The sequence below is a fragment of the Stegodyphus dumicola genome, chromosome 4, assembly GCF_044657685.1.
Source record: "Stegodyphus dumicola isolate Sdum_Otavi_A_Nest chromosome 4, ASM4465768v1".
Classification (NCBI taxonomy): domain Eukaryota; kingdom Metazoa; phylum Arthropoda; class Arachnida; order Araneae; family Eresidae; genus Stegodyphus; species Stegodyphus dumicola.
In genome coordinates, this window is record NC_140771.1 from 144,466,543 (window position 1) to 144,489,013 (window position 22,471).

The following is a 22,471-nucleotide window of genomic DNA, read 5'->3' on the forward strand; positions in this document are numbered from 1 at the left end:
TTCCGCACATACATTCAATCCTTACAAATATCTACAACTTCTCGGGAATTTAAAGCTGGATCCATTGGTATGGAAGTCAGCATCACTAACTACTATACTGGCTGGGAAGCTATTGTAAGCATATGATTGAAGTGCATAAATGCAAGATAATTAATGCTGACGTAGCTCTGTGATTCTGCCAACTTCCCAAGCACAATTAACATGGCTTACTATTTTTGCAAAGTTTCTACCTGTGCTTCACATGTGATTTGTATGGGATTCAGTTATTGATGATCTTCCACACTGACATCAGTTTACCAAGTTACCAGTTTCTTCAAAATATAATATGAGAATTTTTAGAAAGATAAAAATTTAAAGAAAAGATAAAAAGCTCTCCATTACTTCATCATTTTTAATCAAAAAAGTACATAACTTCTTGATATAAGAATAGACAATATAGAATTTTATCTGCAATGCAAGAATGTTTGTATATAAACTCACATTTCACACTTATTAGTTAAATTATTTTAAAACATGTAGGTCCTACAGTATTGTATAAAAATAGGACATCTATATTATTACTCTACTGACTTGAAATGCTGGACTCTTCTTGAAGAACAAAATTATCAGATTCACTTTGACAAGCTTTAATTACAATATTCATTTCGATTTTGCATATCAGCAACGACTGATATGCAAAATCAATTGATAAGACAAATTTAAGGAGAGTGAGAAAAAAATTTGAGCTATGAAAAAACTTATATCAATTTCAAGTCTAAATTTTGTTATTCAATTTCAGATTTCAAATTTTTGAAGAAATTGTTTTCTTAATTTCCTTCAGAACAGGCACAGTGAAGTTGAAAGTCATTCTTTTTATTCTAAAAGAATAATTTATATTACACACATTAATCAATAACAGGATGAAAAGAGACCTTACAATACATTTCAGAAGCTTTAGTTTTTATCTCTTAAATGAGTGAATTTCAAAAACTGTCTTTCAAACAAATCAATGATAAAATATATATCATAAACATATATAATAAATATTAAAATTATATATATTTATAAAATAAATAATTAATACAAGCACTGTTAAAATAGCACCATTTCTACAATTAAAATTTCTCTAATTACATAATTTAAAACAAATGTTCATGAATTAAAATATGTCATTCATTATTCCTTATTAAAATATTTTATATAATAGGATGTATATATTTCAAAAAAATAAAAGAGATGGAATATTGCATGAATGGTAACAAAATACATTTATCACATTAAAACATGTCCATAAGCACAAACAGACATGAAAAAATTATCTACAATATATTAAAATATATTATTTATGCTATAAAACAAGTTAAAATAGTATGGCATCTAAGGTCAGAACATTTACCAATCCAAAAACACTTATAAATGATCTTATACACATATACAATGGAATTATAATTTATTTAAATTATACCCCCCCTCAATAATGATGTGACAAGAGTTAAAAACAATTACTGACAATACTGTTTACTAAATACATTCTAAATTAAAAGAGCATGAAATAACATTTGACCATTTCCATACAAACATGCTTCCAATAACCATAATATAATGAGGAGGGGTGATGGGGGAGAGGAAATGGTAAAAGTTAAAGAAAGTCAGAGGTCAAAATAGAAATACTGTAATAATAAGTTTAAATAAAGCTTAGTCTACAAAACTGAAACAACCTTTCCCATTATATAAAATTTTATGTAAATAAAGTTAGCAGATTATACTGAAAAAAAAAAAAAAAATACAAAAAGAAATATTTTATGCAACATTTGTTTAAAAATAAAAAAAAGTATTATGGACACTATGAAAAATAAAGCAATGTTTGCATTTACTCAGAAGTTAAATTACAAGAAAAGAATTTATTACAACTATTTCTTTTTAAAAACAGCAAAATCCAAAAAGCACCTGCCACATGTACATAAATGCTCTTAAAGTAACCCTGTTTGTAATAATTTAAAATCATATCAATATCATCAAAGCCCTGCAACACATATCACTTACTGTATTTCTCAACAGCACAACATATACCTTTATATTCTCCTTTACGTTTCTAAAAAGGTTGCAAAAAGGAAATCAAATTTCAAAACATTACTTTGCATGATTGCTGAAAACAAAGAATTCAAAAACAAAAGTTACAGATGAGAATATGATTATGGTTCATACGAAAAAAAGACATATCAAGGAACTATGCAGAAAGTCAGCAAAGTATATCAGACATCTTTCTCTCCTCATTACTTTCATAGACTTTAAATGCATAAAAAGTAACCAATAATTAAGCTTCAATTAAAATCTGCAAATACATAATAAAATCCCTAGACTTCATTATGTATTTTCTACAGTATAAAACAATATATTAAAGTTATTTTACATTATTTTATAATGTATAATTTAATATCATACCCCCAAAGTGGTATTTCAGGGTATTATGATATTAAATTATTCCACAGTATAAAACTATAAACTAAAGTTACTGATTAATATGCAGCTTCTCATATATATAAAGAGTGTTTTGTCATACTTAGGACTGCTACTTTGGAAATAAGGTTTTTCATAATAATGATAACATGCCAATAATAGAATACATAGTTCAGAATTGGGATTTAAATAATTTAAAGATAAATTTGCTGCATTACTAACTATCTTAAGTATAAAAACAACATAACAGTTTATCTCCCTTACAACATTTTTAACAACAATGCACAAATAAATATGCACTAACATTTAAAAGATAGTTTTAAACGTCACTACACAAATAAACAAAAGTCTTTTCTTATATATACTCACAAAAAATTATTTGAATAGAGAAGTATATTCAAGATAAAGACTAGAAAAATATTTGTATGAATAAATTCATGAATTTTGAAGAACTGTCTTTCCCTTGGCAAGTTATGCTTTTCTTTAAATTTAAATGATGTAAATTTCATATTCGAATATGTTAAATGAAATTTTACACATAATTTCCATGATGATAAGAAATGTACATTTAAAACAGATAATAAAATTAATAGTGATGATTCCCTGTGAAAATACAGAACATGTACAACAAATACAGCACAAAAAAAACAAATATCACCTTATATCCAATTAAAATTTGAATTCTTAAGAAGAAAGTACCATAGGGAAAAAATGTATTAATAGATATGCTTAACAGAAATGAAAATATGTTTATTACAACCAATATAAAAGTAATTTGAAGTCAAAGGTATTCTATTGTGAACAGTAAATTTAAGTTGAATTTAGTTTTATAAGTTAAAAAAATGGATAGGGAAAGCGAGAGAAGTATACAAAGAATAACAATTCTAAGCTTTATAAAAACTACAACTGCACAATGCAATTTATTATTGAAATATTCAAAGTTAAAATTACTGAGTATAAAAGTTATGCTATATTTTTATTCTGTAACAGGACTTTGCTTTAAAATACAAAATATAACATTATTTTATAACATGACAGTAAACAAATCTTATCAAAAATATTTATAATATACTCAACATATTCAGTATGATTACTCAGTAGAAAGACAAATTTCTTCCCTTGAATCACAATTACATCAAAAAAATTCTTAAAAGTCTCTTGTTATAAAAATATATGCTTTTATGATAAAACTGTTTCACATAAAACTTATAGGTTTATGGAAGAACGTGACGTAGCCATCAATTGAGAGAAATGACTTTTAGGATTAGCCAATAGAAGAGTTGGTTGGTCAAATTCAACAACCTAAATTATGGGGAAAAAAGGTTTAATTAAGTAACTGTAATGTCTTTATTATATTATGTTTAAAAAACATAAACTAAAGAGTTAAATTGGAATGAAAATACTATAAAAAGTTAAATTGAAATAAAAATACTAGGTAACATAGTGATCTCCAAGAATTGGTGATTATTATTTAGTAACAGTAAACAAAAAAGAAATTACAAAATTATTGATAATGTAAAGAGAAACACTGAAAGTATTTTTCCTATGACTTTGCATATTCTTGATATGTTTATATTTTGTGAAACCACAAAAGTCTATTTCATATTAAAATTTGAGCATGCTCATTCCAGCATTGTCTGGCTGAGCACAGCAACTGCCATGATAATATTTTTTATCAATTCCATTAATAACTAAATGGGATTCTACATTAGTAAGTAGAAGAGTAATTCATGCTGATTTCAATGAGAAATTATACTATAATGCAACAACGAATAATTGATCATGTTCTACTTGACAAATGACCTTCTGATTCCTTCTTCAGAGCTTACCTTAAAGACTTGGCATTTGTGTTGCTGCTGTACCGAAATCTAATTGGAACTGATATGAACATTTTGCAAGAGTATCAGACAGACCACACAGTAGCGGAATGACAGTAGGACAAATTTTATTTGCCATGTTAAAAAAAAGCAGCTACACCAAGAATTTAAGGCCTGTAAAAAGTTTCAAAATTTCTCTTTCAATCATTATTAACAACGCTGTTATATCTTTGTTGGGTAGAGGTGAGCGAACGTTTTTTCTTATGCGCATGCATATTAATTATGACGGCACAGCTGTCTCTTCTACCAACACATCCGTCATTCGACCTTCGAGCGTATGGAGATGATGATATGATATTTGCTGTGTGATGGTCCGTATGATTTCCTGTGTGATCCTTTTATTCATTATTCATGTAAATAAAGTGTATTGTCCTAAATCGATGGCTTCTTTACTCTAAATATTGGCCTCTGAACAACAAATGGTAGCAGCTCTGTGGTTTTGTCAAGAAGAATTGGATATAAAATACCAAGTCGAAACCGAAACTGTCTTAGTGGAAGCCAAAAATGGAGAAGTGGAACGTTCCCGAATTAACTGGAGAGAACTATTTTATTTGGGCATTGAAAATTAAAGCTGCCTTATCACTGAAAAGACTTGACTCGGTAATTTCAACAGTAAAACCAGAAAATTTAGACGAGAAAGATGAAAGATTGTGGAATGAGAAAAATGCTGACGCCATAGCATATATAAAACTTTCACTATCGGATCAACAGGTGCTGCAGTTCTCTACAGAAGAGAATGCAAAAATTCTTTGGGAAAAAATAAAGTCAACATTTACGGGACAAGCCAAAGATCGAAAAATAGATGCTGGTAATGAGTTAAAAAATTTAGAAATGAAGTTGCATGAGTCGGCTAATGATTATATCGCAAGAGCGAGAGGAATAGCAACTAAGTGCCAATCGCTAGGCCTAGATGTATCTCCTCGGGAACTGGTGTTTTACACAGTCCGTGGACTTCGTGGAAAATTCTCTCGAATTAGGGAAATTTTAAAAACTTAGCGTGAAAAAACAATTGATGAAGTACTCGAAATACTCCGTGAGGAAGAGTCCGTTCACACGACCTGATGGAAACAATGCAGAGGCGTTCATATCAAGAAGGAATAAAAACTATAAGCCAAGAATTTGTTACATTTGCTGACGGCCTGGTCACATCGCGAAGGACTGCTATTACAGAAACAAGAATCCAAAAAGTGAGTTATCCAAAGGTAACAAGGAAAGAAAGAAGTCACAATCTACAAGTGCGAACGTTTCATCTCGTTCTGATGAAAGAAAAAATGATTTTGCTTTCCAACTTACACGTGGAAAAAATGATGAATATGATAAAATTTGGTTGCTGGATAGTGGTGCAACTGGACACATTGCAAAAGACTTCTTTTGGTTTCAGAATATTACACCAGAGGTGAGGGAAATTTACCAGGCAGGTAAACATTCAAAAATATTTTCAGAAGGTAATGGTACTGTTAAAGCAAAAACTATAAATACAAAGAATTCTAGTTTTATTAATTTAACTATTAGTAATGTTAGTTATATTCTTGATTTAAGAAATAACTTATTGTCACTCACTGCCTTAATGGATAAAGGATGTAAATTTGAATCAAGGAATAATTCTGTATTAGTTTTTAGTAGGTGTAATGAATTACTTTTTAAAGCATTTAAGAATAACGGTAGGCTTGAAGTTAATTTAGAACCATACTATAATTCTGAATGTTGCATTGCTAATGATTGTACTGGTTATAATTATGAACTTTGGCATAGTAGATTGTGCCATTTAAATCCAAAATTTATGCTTAAAATGGAAGAATACATTGATATTAATGATGTAAGTGATTTTAAGTGTGAAACTTGTGACATAAGTAAAATAACTAGAAAAAGTCATCCAAATATTGACATTAATCAGAGTTCAGAAATTTTAGAATTAATTTATTCGGATCTATGTAGCCCTGTTCAAACTGAATCAATTGGTGGGTCTAAATATTTTATGATCTTTGTGGATGATTTTTCTGGAATGTATTTTACTTATTTTCTTAAAAGTAAAAGTGAAGTATTTGACGCATTTTGTAAATTTAAAGCTAAGTATGAAAATTTAACTGGTAAAAGAATTAAACGTTTGAGAACAGACAATGGTTTAGAATTTTTAAACCAACAATTAGATAATTATCTTGTTAATTAATGTATTTTTCATGAAAAAACAATTCCATATAACAGTGAGAGTAATGGGAAAGCTGAACGGGCAAACAGAGTTCTCTTAGAAAGAGCTATGACATTACTACATGAGAGTGAGCTTCCGGTAAAATTCTGGGCAGAAGCAATTAATTTTAGTACTCAAGTATCAAATTTAACACCCCGGAAAGAAAAAGAAAAAATTCCTTTAGAAATCTGGAATGGTAAAAAACCCAAATTAAACTATCTAAAAAAGTTTGGATGTGTGGCATACTTTCACATTCCGAAAGTAATGCGAAACAAATTTGACATACCAGGGAAAAGAGGGATAATGTTAGGATATGCTAGAGAAAGAAAAGGATATCGTATTTATGTTATAGCAAGTTATAAAATAATTGAAGAACGATCAGTTAAATTTAACGAATCTTTAAAAGGTAGTAATTATATGGGGGAAAATAAATCCTTAGAAACTTGGGATATTGAAGAATTAAAAGGAAGGGGAAATGACGCAGATAAAAAACCACACCTCGAATTGGTTGTTACGGAAAATACTTAAGCAAGCGAATATGATGACTCATCGAATTTCGAAAACGCCGATTTATAATGATACCAAAATCATTTTTATATTGTGTTTGTATGTTGATGATTTAGCTGTATTCTGTAATAATAAAGAAATGCTTGAAAATATTGTTTCTAAAATTAAAAATGTATTTGGGTTACATGAAAATACTAATTCAAAATTTTTGGGAATGCAAATAGAAAAACTTGAAAATGGTATATGTTTGTCTCAAACAGAATATATTGAATCTTTATTGACTAAACACAATCTGGAAAATTGTAAAGCAGTAGAAACGCCAATCCTTAAAGGGGCAGATAAAGGTTTTTCATGTACAAATGAAAAAAATTGATGCAATTTTGTATCAGGAATTAATTGGGGAACTTTTATATTTAGCAAATAGAACGCGTCCTGATATATCATTTGTAACAACTTATTTGTCACAATTTAATCATGTACCAGAAAAAAGGCATTATCTTTTGGCTAAAAGGGTATTAAGGTATTTGAAAGGTACACAAAATAAAAAACTTTTTTATAGCAATGATTTCGGAGTTTTAAATGCATATGCTAATGCTAGCTGGGGAAATGCAGAAAATGGTAAGTTATTTTCTGGTGGTACTATTTTATTAGGTGATTCATTGATTTCTTGGAAATGTCGTAAGCAGAGAAGTGTTAGTCTGTCTACTTGTGAAGTAGAATTATTTTCTATTTCTGAAATTTGTAAGCATATTATTTGGACTGTAAATTTATTATCAGAATTAAAATGTAAACAATTTTTTAACGGTGCAGTGGTCTTGAATACAGACAGTCAAGCTGCCATCCAGTGGATGAACTGTGCCAGATCTTCTACGAAATCCAGACACATGAACTTGCGTTTCCATTTTATGAAGGACTTAACAAAGGACAATGTCATTAAGTTGGAATATTCACAAACTGATAATATGATTGCAGATTTTCTTACTAAGAGTATCAGTGAAGAAAAATTAATGTATACATTGAAAATAATTTCCTTAATCTCTTAATGTAATGTGTTATATATATTGTTTGTATTTATTTTTGTATTGAAAAAATGTTGCTCGCAGGAGGGGTGTGTTGGGTAGAGGCGAGCGAACATTTTTTCTTATGCGCATGCGTATTAATTATGATGGCACAGCTGTCTCTTCTACCGACACATCCGTCATTCGAGCTTCGAGCGTATGGAGATGATGATATGATATTTGCTGTGTGACGGTCAGTATGATTTTCTGTGTGATCCTTTTATTCATTATTCATGTAAATAAAGTGTATTGTCCTAACTCGATGGCTTCTTTACTCTAAATATTGGCCTCTGAACAACAATCTTCTTACTTAAGATGCAGTGATACACTAAAATTCCACTTCATCCTTTACATAAGAAATAAATAGCTCCCTTTATTTTATGCTTTTACTGTATAAGTTGATCAAGAGCAATTCAGCAAACCGTAATTTAGCACTACCTTCCATGAAAATACGTCACATTTTCTAAATTTTTGAGTGGGCTTGAGCTATTCATTGAACAGCTCAACCATTGTTCCATAGCTGTTTCGGAGTATGCCAAATTCTTTTCATATCTTCTTGAAGTGGATTCTAGGTTAACAGTAATCTGTAATAATTGTGAATAAGTGCCATGACTACAGATATGAAGCTTAATTCACACATACACAATAATAATAATAATAATAAAATTCAGATGAGCAATTGATGTTCCTGTCTTTACAGGTCAGTGTACTGATTCTCGGCAGGCAAAAGAACAACTCGATTTGTATCTTGCTGAGTACATGTGGAGACGGAAATAGAAAAAATCCGACATGTGCAAGTTAATGGATATATTTCTCAGTAAGATGTCAGCAATATATCTGCAAAAGGTTAAGTTTTATTTATTACTATTGACTTCACTTTTCCCACTAATAAATATTTCTCTGCAAATAGCACAGCTATTTTAAAGAATTGTCTCTAGAGTATTTTCAGATAGCAAGTAAAGCACTTCTGCTTGCTGAGAGAGCATTTTATATAATACATATATTTAGCTTTAGTCATAGCTTCAATAAATACGAAAAGAGCTTTTTCTGATGTAAAGCAAAATACTATATCATGTCCAAAACAGATATGAACTTTTAAAAGAACTGACAGTGTCATATCTGTAGAAAGCTTGTAAGAGTTACATAGCATAGACTCCTTTACATTTATCTAAGATAGAACAATTTTTCACTTTTTGCTGCTGCTGCTGATTTTTTTAAAGTGCATATGAAAACCATAAAATTAGTTCCAGATATTTCCCTTATCATCTAGTATGTAGATAACAATGTTGAAAACCATTCATTTTTAAAATTTCATTCATATTTATCATATGCATATATATATATGCTTAGCTGCAAGTAAACTCTTCACTTTGCATACGGGCAATAATGAGATTCCTAACTTAAGATAACAGAATTACTTACAACCTTTACATTACCCCCTTTTTAAAATTTCATTTGATTTTTTTTTCTCTTTTATTAACCAACATGTACTGATTTATAGGATACATTTAACCCTTTGAAAGGTACCAATATATAATATAACCAGTGAATAACCGGTTGTTTGTCAGTTTTTTAACCTAAAAAAAAATGCTATTTTCTCTACACCAAAAGCTATAATCGTAAGTTTCTACTGTTTCCTTTCGATTCTAAATGGCAGCACTACCCTATGAACGCTAAATATTTTGTAGTTATGAAATTAATATACCTTGTTCCAAGGTATCATCTTTGATGAATTCTATTAGAGGGAAAGAAAAAATTCAAAATCTGTAAATATATGACATACATATACTGAACCTTTTATATTTACTGCATTTCAATCAAAACTGATAATTAAAAGAAGATTATGTACACGTTTTTAATACCGGTATGCATCCCTACTGAGGGTACCTTGCCAATAGATAGCAGCACTAGGCTTCTCCTTCTCTACTCTGTGAGATGACAGCATTTCTTTACATTATAATAGTTTATGATGTAATAATTTGTTTATGATTAAGTTGTTTAGGATTCAGTATTATGTTCATGAAGGGATGGGGAGTTTACTGACCCTGCACTAGGACTGAATACAAGTATATTTGTTTATTTGTATTTTTTTTTTTACTCCACTCGAGTTTCATTCGTCTCTATTTAGCTAAAATTTTAACTTCAGCACTTCACCCTTTCCCAAGAAAAGACTCATCAATTTCAAAATTGCTGTCAGGGGTCAAAATTTTACACAATTGTAGGGCTTAAATGTGGCATGTTATCCCCCAAAAGACACACATTGCTTCGTGTTTTCCAAAATCCTAGAATCCAACGAAAATGAAAGGAGCTGATTGACAACTGATTTGTTATTGAGGAGTCCTGCCTTCTTTCCTTTGTGTGGTGTGATAAGGTCACACAAAGAGAAAGCTTCTTTAAAAATACAGGAAATGGAAGTGTACTTAAGTCCATCTCTTATTGCAATCACAAAAACTGCTGATTTGAAAGCATGCTTTTATTCTTATCGTCTATGTTAATTTCTCTGTGTGTGTGGGGGGGGGGCGATTCTTGGTATCATAGCATGAACCATGTTTTTTTTATTTATTATCTAAAGCATAAAATATGATTTCAAAAATGCAACATACTTTCTCATCTGAGTCACAGTGTTTCATTTTTCAATTTTTTTATTTTTTGGCTGTTATATCTCCTTGAAATATTATACTAGTTCAGTTACAGCATGATACGATTTACGTATGCAGTGTCATATTTGCTAATTTTTTTTATAAAATAATAATATTGAATTTAAATCAAGTTCAAAACCTTTTTACCCATATTTTACATAAGTATGTTCAGCTGGGTTACATTATCAAAGTGCATAAAAACATAAATCTTATTTTTAAAATTTTAAATTTCTACCAAAATTAAAAAAGTTTTTGTCTTCAGAATTACATAACTATATTCAAGCACCCATCTCTACAGATCACATCAAAAGTACACAAAATTAATTAAAAAAAACAAAAATTAACAATTGGCAGCTACCTGGAAAAAATTGTCTTAGAGGGGCTTTCAAAATTTAGGATTTCGCTCTAGATTTTTTTTAAGTCTCAATTTTGAGTCCTTAGGGTCCATAAGTTATAGTTCCTGCAAAATTTTACCATAATTTAAATTATTTTATATACTGCCCCTCAAACGGTTAAGACACAGTGAATTAGTTTAATTGTTGGGCTAGGTGTACTTTAACATAAACTCAGAAATACAGCAAAATCAATTTTCTGCATCCTGTACCCAGAGATTGTGTGTGTGTGGGAGGGGGGGGGAAAGAGTGGAAAAACAATTAATTTATACTAAGCATGATCTAAAATATATAACTGGTAGGTTTAATCTAGCAGCTATCCCTGTAGATAGAAATACACAAGGGGCTTTTAGATAAAATAATTTCAAATAACAACATTCTGAAAATTTCATAATTCTTTGCAATCCATTTAAGGGTATTAAATAATTTAATTATTATAAAAAATTTTAAAAAGCACTAAAAATCAATAAGCATTTAATTTTGGCAAATGCTACTATGCCTCTCTCCATGAATGACATTGGTATTCTTTAAATTCTTGGGCAGAAGATAGCATTTGCCCAATCAGTAAGATGCTGATTTATAGATTAAAAAGATCACTTTTGATCTTTATTTGCAGTAGAGTAACAACCATTTAATTGATTCTGTTAGACATCAGGCAACCCCGTCCTCCGTTACCAACCAACCATTTAATTGGCAAATAGTGAAAACATGTTGATTTTCAGCAGCCACGCCAAATAAAGGGTTAAAAAGTAATATTTATTCTAACTGGAAAATAAAAACAGTAGCTTATTTATTAAATTATAGCTCCCCCCCCAAAAAAAACTAGGTTCTAAATACAATCATGAAGGTGGCTGTCATTTGGATACACACATTCTACAAACTGACCTTTCATGTTTTGTAATATATTAATATAACACAGCTAAACAAATTTCAGCAGACAGTTTTTTTTCCCAAGTTCTTTTCTATTATTTATTTTGTATAAGTACATAACCAATCATTTTACTCTTCAAAGTTTACTTCATTTCCTTTTACTCTTTCAGAAGAAAATAATCACATGCAGTCAGATTATCAATTTTGTGGGTCAAGGACTGAATTGGACTGTGTTTGATGGTGGCAAATTGGTCTCAATTGAAACGGCAACCCTGTGCCGTGGCCAACTTCACTCCATTAGCTAGTACAGTTACGCAAGCAACCAATAAACTATCAGCGACAAACAGACACTTAAGCCGCATATAATAAAGATATTTATTTATTTCATTTTATTTGTTTTTTCAACGTTGCTGGTTTTTGCCAGTTGCTTATTTCCAAATTCTATTATATATAGATGTTAAATTTATTTATTAAATGTTAAATGCACATGCTCTTGTATTTTTAATTTTTCCAGCTTAGCTTTCTCATAATATTCGTCACGTGCTGCACTGCACGAGGAATAAAACAATTTACAGTTACGCAAGCAACCAATAAACTATTGGCAACAAACACTTAAGCCACATATATACATAAGATTCTTATAATTAGACAATTTCAGATGATACAACAGCAGTGAGATGCAGTACACCATTTATATCTCTCTAATTTATAAATAAATATTTTGCTGCTTTCAACAAGCCTGAAAATTTCTGCCAAAACACAATCAATGACACCATAATTCTACGAAAAATATATTGTCTTGAACATATGAATAAACATGTATTGTTATTTTTCCTTTATAACTAAGGGTCATAATAAATCATTTTCCCCGATTCAAAATTCAACATGTACAAATATAAAATGAATAGTTATTTATACTTTATACAAAAAGATTAGAAGAAATGTAATTAGCATTCCTATGATGTAATTAGCATATGCAAAAAATATATGCAACTTACTTTCCCTTCAGACAGCACCATTACTCGATCACAGTTTGCCACAGTTGTGAGTCTATGTGCAATAATTAAAACTGTTGAGTTAGAAAAAACTTCTCGTAAAACTTTTTGGATTATTTTGTCTGTTTCGCTATCAAGAGAAGCAGTAGCTTCATCAAGGAGAACAACCTTCAAAAGAAATTACAAAATAAACCTTTCATCAATAATATATATATACACACATAATCTTAAAGCATCTTAAGCATCTTAAAGTTAAAATTAAATTGGAATCAAAGCAATTTCTCAACAATATTAAAAACTGCAACCGTGGATAAGAGGTTCTGCAAGCATAATACCACAAGAAAACATGACTTTTTTATTCAGAAAAATACGATGACTAATTATAAAAAAGGTTAATAATAATAACAAATAATAATACTTAAATAATTGCATACATACTTAAACATAACAATATTTTAATAATAACGATTTTAATTTATACACCTTTAACATAGAAACAGGTCATAACATGAATTACTGCAATATTCCTCACCCTCTCATTTAAAAATCCAAATGAAAATATTTGTTTTTCCTTTGAAAATCTACAAAATAAAACATTGTTTAATGCTTATGTTGCTGCTAATTTACCTTGCTCTGATGCAGAAGGGCTCTAGCCATGCACAGCAACTGTTTCTCTCCAACAGAAAAATTATTTCCTCCTTCTACAATATATGCTTCCAGCCCACCTTCTAATGAAGAAATCTGCAAGATGACAAAAATAAATAAATGAAAAAAAACATAATAATCATCTGAAAATATTTAACTCCACTCTTAATATCTTGAAACAAATTTATTACTTTCAAGCTGAATTAAATATTTTGTAAAATGGTCTCCATTTTTTAAACTGTAGGAACAAAATCACCAGGTTAAAACGCAGTCAAAAGATTTAAGTCATTCACTAAGCACTGAGATACTTTTACTTAAAATTTGGCCTTGCTACAACAATAAGACTGCACTTCATGCCCTTAGACCACAGATGCTCAACATGGCATTTTTATTCACACTGCAGACACTGAGATGTTTGTTGGGGGTTAACGGTTTTAGGCGTGGTTACAAAGCATTAAGAAGCAATTAAAAACACACTTGGAAATTTTGGTTACTTAAATATTTTTGAAATGTTTAAAGATCCACTTCATTATATAAATATTGCAGTCCTGCATCTTTACAAAATTATATCACATCATACTGGTCGACCTTTCACACAAGATGGTGCAAATTGTGCATAATTTTATTTTCTTTATTCCAAGATATTAGAAGTTACAAATCATCAGTCTTATACTCTAAAACATAGACCACAAATCCAAACATGCAGTGATATGCAGTATGCCCAAATAGTATGCTCTTTTGATACAAACCACTGCATATGCTATGGTAGGAATAGATGCATTTTTTTAAGTTCATTACTATAAACATTTCAGATGTCTTTAATATATACCATTCTGTTTTAGTATTGCATGACAAATTTTGATACATAATTTGAATCAGTGCAAGTGCAATACACATCTAAAAATTTTAATGTCTTTACAATCACTGCCCCCAGATTACATTTAAGAGATATATAACACATCCTTGTTGCAAAGGTAGAAGGACACTGAAAATCTCCAAAAGTATGCTGAGCAAATTAAAAACTGAAAAGAAGCAGAGAGTTAAAAAAATATTGGGAAATTAGGTCCTAGGCTTTCATACCTGCTAATTTATTGACAATAAAAATCCGAAGACTTCTGAAAAACATTTTCAGAAATAAGCGATAAGTGCATTGTGTAGAAAAAAAAAAACTGACACTCGAAGGGAATATTCTGAAGGAATCAGATGGCAGGGATATTTACCATAAAAAATTAAAGTCAAGAAATGAAATTTATTTTAATAAAATAGAAAGAAATTTTAAAACTTTAATTGCATTGTTTAAAGTTTACAACAAAGATAGTCAAAATCCTAAATATGAAAGGTAAACACACTGCAAAGCAAGACAAAAGATAATAATTAATTTTTTTTAACTTTCATATTTTTAAAACAACTCAATTTTAATACATTACTATTATTTTAAAAATGCGAGATAACTTTATTGTAATGTTTATTAATAAGTAAGATTCACAATTTCAAAGCAAAATTGGTTTTAAAATCAACAAAATGTTGAAGTCATCAAACCTAGAAATGTGCAGTAGAAGGATTCATATTCTAAAAAAATCTGATGTGTACACCACATGACTTCCTTTTATTGGAATTTAAATTATACGCATTTTTTCTTGCATTTCATTTAAACTTATTGGATTGAATTAAATCTACTTCGCCGACAACGCATAAACCACAATAGAATAAATGCATTCTTTAAAATTCAATCTAGTATTTGTTTACCATAGTGACACTCTGGCGCTAGATTCACTTAACAGTATTAATAATTATATAACAGTTAACTTATATAATAATTATATAATGGAAACTAAGTTAATTGTTATATAATCTAATAATTATATAACAGTTAACTTATATATTTCGTTCATATTATAACTCAGAATGCACAAAATTTATATCATTTAAAGAATAGAATTATCTAATCGTTGCCACATGTTCTATTCAAAAACTATAATAAAGCTAGAATGATGTATAAAAGAAATTAAGCAAACAAAACAAAAAAGAAACAGTTTTGCACAGACGATTGAGTATTTCTCATTTAATTAAATCAGTTCTCACTTCGCGAGAAGGCAAAAATACATAAAAACTCAAAATATCTATATTAAAAATTACGAAGTAAATCTTAAACACTTATTTCCAGAAAACATTCCAGAAAGAATTAAGCATAATTTAATTGGCAATAATAAATGAAAGCATTATCTTTGTTGTTGCAAAGCTAAGTTTCTCTACATTCGCAACAAATCCACTAGTCTCCTGTTTCAAATGTACACATCAATGGCCACCATTAAAAAAAGGCTTAGCGGCACTTAGACAACTTGTTAATAATTCTAAAAATATTGCACACAGATTTACTAAAGACATAAAATCCTTAACCGGAAGATAAAAACAACACAATTCAATCATTTTTAAAGCAAAAAATGTACAATTTACAAACATATAAGAGTAAAGAAACTGAGATCATCGAGCCGGGTAACAGAGTGGATATATATATAAATATATTTATATACGTTTGGTGTGGCTGATTGCAACCAAAATACGAGGTGCACATCTACATGTTATAGCAGTTCTATACACAAAATTTCAACGTTCTGAGGCTACTCGTTTTTGAGTTATGCGAGATGTGTACGTACGTTCGTACAGATGCCACGAAAAATTCTCTTCAGAATTAATTTTAAAGCAGTTTTATAATTTTTTGAAGGAAAATAGTATTTTATTCTGTCCTTACGTACAGATATCACGCAAAAATATCGTTAAATTGCATTCGATAGAGATCAAAATGGATATTTTCGTTGAAATATGCTGCCTGAAACTTTTCGTGATTACAATACTTCCTTTTTACTTCGTACGTACGAAGTAAAAAGGAAAAAGAAAAATTATTTCAGTATAATAAAGATGAATACAAACAGTAATCCAAATATTTGTCAAGAGTTAAGCACTGAAGTACCAATCATCAAACTGGCTTAATGTATGTACATAAAAAATTAGCAGATACTATTATAAAACTATCCTAATTTTTATAAAATTCTGAAAAAAAAATCATTAAAGGTGCCAAATATGCACTTTTAACAAAATTTAATGACAGCAAGTATATATGCATTAATATATTTTTTCAGCACTAAAAGAATCATTTTGAAAATGGCACAAAATAAATAAGACGAAGCATTTAATTTAAAATCTCAAAGAATTTATTTATTTTCTCAAAGGAAAATAAATGTAAATAAAAAAAATTATGGAAAAACTATAAAAAATTACAGACATCAAACTATCAAAAATTACAGACAAGTCTCTATTGCAAGCAATGCATCTGTAGCATTCTTGAAGCTGTATTTAACACAGTCTCCATTATAAGCAATGCACCTTGCCATTCCTGAAGCTATATTTGGTGGTCGTGTGTGCTTAATGCATGATATAATTAAAGAAAATAAGAGTAGACAATCTCCTATAACAAAAGAATATATTAAATACTAAATTACAATTTAAATTACATTGCAGAGATCAACACAGAGCTCGGAACACAGTTCATGCTACCTTCGCGTACAGTTGTGTGACGAGAAGTCTGAGTGAGTAAAGATGTCGCTTTGCTGCTCCGATTAAGAACTGGATTTTACACGTGGCGCCATCTCATGAATAGAAGTTGAAGTATCTGTCGGAACGCCACAGTACTCCCCCCCAAGTACCATCGGTACGTTATAAGTACTTTGGGTTAAATTTAACCTTTCTTCCAGATCTGGTAGTTTTAGGTTGCTCTTTAACAGGATGTAAGCTTTCTTCCGGGAGTGATGTTGATGAGGAAGTTGTTGGATCTTGCATTAGAAATGCTGGTTTGAGACAATCGATTCCAATCACTGATTGTTTGCCATTGCAGATGATGGTGAAATGTTTCGGTGTTCGTTTGACAATTTTGAATGGACCATCATATGAAGGTGTTAAAGGTGGCTTAATTGCATCGTTGCGCACGAATACGTGCGAAGATGTCTCAAGCGCAGGATGTACAAAATAGCTTGGCTGGTTATGCGAAGATGCTGGGGTTGGCGAGATATTGCTCATGGTCTCACGTAAACGTTGAAGGAATGTGGGAGGGTCGATAACTGGAGTAGATTCTGGGTGAAAGAATTCACCAGGCAGACGGAGGGTTGCACCATATAACAGCTCAGCACGTGCTACCAATGTCTTCTTTGAATGTTGTGCGAAGACCAAGCAAGACTAGGGGTAAGGCTTCTGTCCAGTGTGTGCTACTGTGGCACTTCAGACCTTGTTTGAGAGATCGGTGAAAGCGTTCCACCATCCCATTTCCAGATGGATGGTATGGTGTTGTGCGAATATGGCAAATGCCAAGAAGAGAGGTGAGGGATGCGAACAAGTGACATTGAAATTGTCGGCCTTGGTCAGTAATGATGGTGGTAGGCATGCCAAATCTTGAAAGCCACTGGGAGATGAATGCTCAAGCTACAGTTTCAGCGGATATATTTTCAATAGGAATGGCTTCAGGCCATCTTGTGTACCGATCAATACAAGTGAGGAGGTAAGTGTAACCATTTGAAGGAGGCAATGGGCCAACCAAGTCTAAGTGCACATGATCAAAGCGTCTTGCTGGAAGGTTAAATTGTTGAATGGGGCTGTGAGTGTGACGGGATACTTTACATCGTTGACATCTAATACATGAACGAGTCCATTCTGTGATGTCTTGATTCATTGCTGGCCAGACAAATCTGTCCGCGATCAGCTTTTTGGTGGCACGGATTCCAGGATGTGCCAAATTGTGCAAGGCATTAAACACTTCACGTCTAAAATTGACAGGAATATAGGGACGTATTCTATTGTTCTCTGTGTCACAGTAAATTTTAAGCGTTGGATCAATGTGCAGCGGTTGTAACTGAAGGGAGGTTTGTGCATTTGAGATTAGGTTCTTGAGTTCCTCATCATGCAATTGAGCTTTTGCAATTTCAGAGAAATCTGGGGTAGTGAGGTTGATATTGTTTACCTGAGACAAGGCATCAGCGACACAATTATCAGTACCAGAGACATATCTGATATCTGTACTAAACTGGGCGATGAAATCCAGATGTCGAAGCTGATGAGGAGAACATGAGTCAGAGTTTTTTTTAAAAGCGAAGGTTAATGGTCGATGATCAGTGAAAATGATTTAGTTTTAATCCATGATCTTTAAGGCGAGTGAAAATCTGACGCAGATGTTGAAAATGTTCTTCCGCATCTGTAGATGCAACCAGGATATCATCAAAATATGGGATGCAGAAATCGAGGACAGACAGTACTTGGTGTATGAAACGCTGAAATGTTTGGCCAGCATTGCGAAGGCCAAACGGCATATATAAGTACTCAAAGAGACCAAATGGTGTAGTCACTGCGGTCTTGGGCACATCTTCAGCATGCACTGGGATCTGATGATATGCTCTGGCAAGATCGAGGGTAGAAAATATGTTTGTTCCATGAAAAAGATGGGTACAGTCTTGGATATGTGGGACTGGATATCTGTCAGGGACTGTGACGGCATTAAGTCGACGATAATCTCCACAAGGCCGCCAGTCACCATTAGACTTTTTAACCATGTGAAGTGGACTGGCCCATGGACTTTTAGATGGGCGAATGGTTCCCTGTGCTAGCATGAATTCAAATTCTTTGCGAGCAGCTTTTAGCATCTCTGGAGAAAGACGACGAGGCTTGGAAAATACAGGTGGGCCATGTGTTTCAATGTGATGATACACTTCTGGCTGATGAGTATGCTGCCCTGATTTGGATGGGTTTAAAATGTCAGGGAATTCTGCTAATAACCGATGAAACCGTGTGCTGCCCGATACAACACTTATGTTGGTAGGTACGTTCAATATATGAGAAGCTTGGCCCTGTGATGTCAGCTGAGTTGTAGCATCAATTAAGCAATTATTCTTGACATCCATTAGAAGGTGGAAATGTGTCAAGAAGTCGACACCAATAATTGCTTGAGTTACATCCGCAATAATAAAAGGCCAGTTGAAAGTCCGCCGCAAGTTTAAATCAAGTGTCAATAGTTTGGTGCCATAGGTTGCAATTTGGGTACCATTGGCTGCATACAGTACAAGTTTATTAAGTTGGTGAGCATTTGATTTAGTTCTCAGCACTGATATGTCAGCTCCAGTATCTACTAGAAAACATAACTGAGTTGAACGATCAGCCAGTACTATTCTGTCGATGTGGCGGACATGCTGTTGGCCAGCAGAAGACCACCCATTTAGTTTCCCGCTTGTACAAAAGTGCATGGAGGGGCACACTTGCGAGCTTGAGCTCCAAGATTCATATGATAAAAACATATGCCACTTGTGGGTTCTTTGTACTGCGTTCGAGTATTGTGACGAGATTGACTCCTGCTTCGGGCATGAAATTTATTACGTGGGCCCTGATTTGATCGATTGTATCTCCGTGAAGCATGAAGACTTGTAGAGAGTTCAGATACTTTTTTGGTCAATTCAGCCACTTGTTGTTCGAGGAATGAACTGGAAGGTGCAGCATTAGCAGCACTGACATAAGCTGGAGTAACAAGTTCATTAATTTTGTCAGCCATTGCTGCTAAACGGGTTAGATCTTCATTGGAAGCAGCAAGAATTATTTGTAAGTTATTAGGGAGACGCAAAAGCCATAGTGACTTCAGCAAGTCTTCACTAAAATGGCTTCCTGCCAGATCACGCATTCGTGACAGCAAGTATGAAGGTCGCTGATCTCCAAGTTCAAGTCCTTGTAGTAAAGTACGTATTTTTGAAGATTCACTTCCTGAATAGATTTCAATGAGCTGCTGTTTCAGTTTGGAGTATTTATCACAATTGGGTGGTTTGAGAATTAAGTCATGCACTGAATTCAGAATATCAGACTCAATTGCTGCAACTACATGGTTGAATTTTGTAGAATCCTCACTAATGCGAGCGATAGAAAATTGTGCTTTGATCTGAGCGAACCACAATGAAGGATTATTTTTCCAGAAAGGCGGTGGCTTCACCACAACGCGTGTGATTTGTGGCTCTGGTGGAATATCGTCGGGCATACTGATAGATAATTTTCACTTTAATTAATAAACACTTAACAGCACAAATATCGTAGCATGAGGATACACTATTGATATTTTACCATGATAACAATAAATATTTTAACCATGCAGAAAAAATTTACGTAACGATACACACACAAATAATACAGGGTCAGCAATTACACACACAAATAATATTTTACCGAAATGCATTTGAAAAGAAACCCCTATTCGAGAAAAAATGATGCGTTCATTTTGTATTGCGCACACACAAAATCACCACTTCACACTGCTAAGGCACTTTCGAAGGAAAAAAGGAAATCACTCCTGTAGCACATGGGAAAAAAATTCACTACTTTCGAACACTGAGGGAAGAATTTTGCCGTAGTACGTTGCAGAAAAATTACTGATGTAGCACATTTAGTGAAAATCACTATTGTATCACACTTGTCACAAAAGTTGAATGATCGAAGAATTATTGCACGACTGGCGAAGTCAGCGGAATGGAACAGATCACATTGATGATTTGCTGAAGCTCCTTGCGATGATAGCACGACTTTGAAAAAACACAAGCAATATATATCAATACTTCTAGAAATAATTGAAAGGGTACGTTGTAGCATACGTTTAATGTCCATATTCGTTGTTATTTTTAGTCAGTTCTTCAGAATGCCTTGGATGCACGTGGCTTAGGGTCGTTGAAAATTCATTCTCAGTAGCGTGCTCAGTCAAAAGGTCACCACTTTTGGTGGTCGTGTGTGCTTAATGCATGATATAATTAAAGAAAATAAGAGTAGACAATCTCCTATAACAAAAGAATATATTAAGTACTAAATTACAATTTAAATTACATTGCAGAGATCAACACAGAGCTCGGAACACAGTTCATGCTACCTTCGCGTACAGTTGTGTGACGAGAAGTCTGAGTGAGTAAAGATGTCGCTTTGCTGCTCCGATTAAGAACTGGATTTTACACGTGGCGCCATCTCATGAATAGACGTTGAAGTATCTGTCAGAACGCCACATATTTTAACGCAATGTCCATTACTAGCAAGGCACTTGTGCCATCCTTAAAGCAAACTCTCAAATTCTCTTTGGAAAAGTTCAGGTGAGCACTGTTTTATCATTGCTTTACAAGCACCTTATTTATGTCAGCAAATCGTTGTCTCAATTAGACCAAAGAGTTGGTTGGTTGGTTAGAATAATAACTGGCACAAAACCAAAAATGATTATATTAGAAGAAGTTATATCAAGTCTATTTAGTTAAAACTACATACTTAAAAATCAATGAACTGATGAATACAAAAGTATGGCAAGAAGAATATATGAATAAAATTGAGTGAATGAATACACATATAAAATGAGATAAAATAACACAATCACGATATTTCCGAAAAAGTAAGTGTCTGAAGACGCAAAATCCAGAATGGATAAAGCCCAATTTGCTATCATGAAAGTTGTCATCAAAAACAGGTAAGTATATACATTACCATGATAAATACATATCAAATTCAGATTCTTATTTGGTCTTTTTTTTTTTTTTTATGGTTCTTGACACTTTTGGAACACACAGTGACCAGCATATGAAATACATCACATGCATATCATACTGTGAACACCATGTGAAATACATCACATGTATGTCATACTGTGACCAGCATGTGAAATATATCACATGCTGATAACAGTATGATATGCTCAAATATCAAACAGAATGAAGCCCTTGTCATCCTCAGAAATGAATTATGAACAGTATTCAATACTCAGTGCAATTGAATGTCCTTTTCTCAATTATATCTGCTATTAATCATCTAAATATCCACTTTGTACA

At 32.0% G+C, this 22,471-nt stretch overlaps 1 protein-coding gene across 4 annotated transcripts in view; it reads right to left on the bottom strand.

The window, feature by feature from the left end:
- Window positions 1–373: 373 nt before the first annotated feature.
- LOC118184286 (ATP-binding cassette sub-family C member 5-like) overlaps window positions 374–22,471 on the bottom strand; it is a 181,276-nt gene continuing 159,178 nt past the window's right edge. For all 4 annotated transcript variants that reach the window (XM_085815584.1, XM_085815583.1, XM_035353937.2 and 1 more), the window contains 3 exons: window positions 13,587–13,700; window positions 12,963–13,127; window positions 374–3,738 (listed from right to left, as the gene is read on the bottom strand). In XM_085815584.1, coding sequence (XP_085671710.1) covers window positions 3,643–3,738; window positions 12,963–13,127; window positions 13,587–13,700 — 375 coding nt within the window. In that variant the 3' untranslated portion in view covers window positions 374–3,642. The remainder of the gene's footprint in view (window positions 3,739–12,962; window positions 13,128–13,586; window positions 13,701–22,471) is intronic.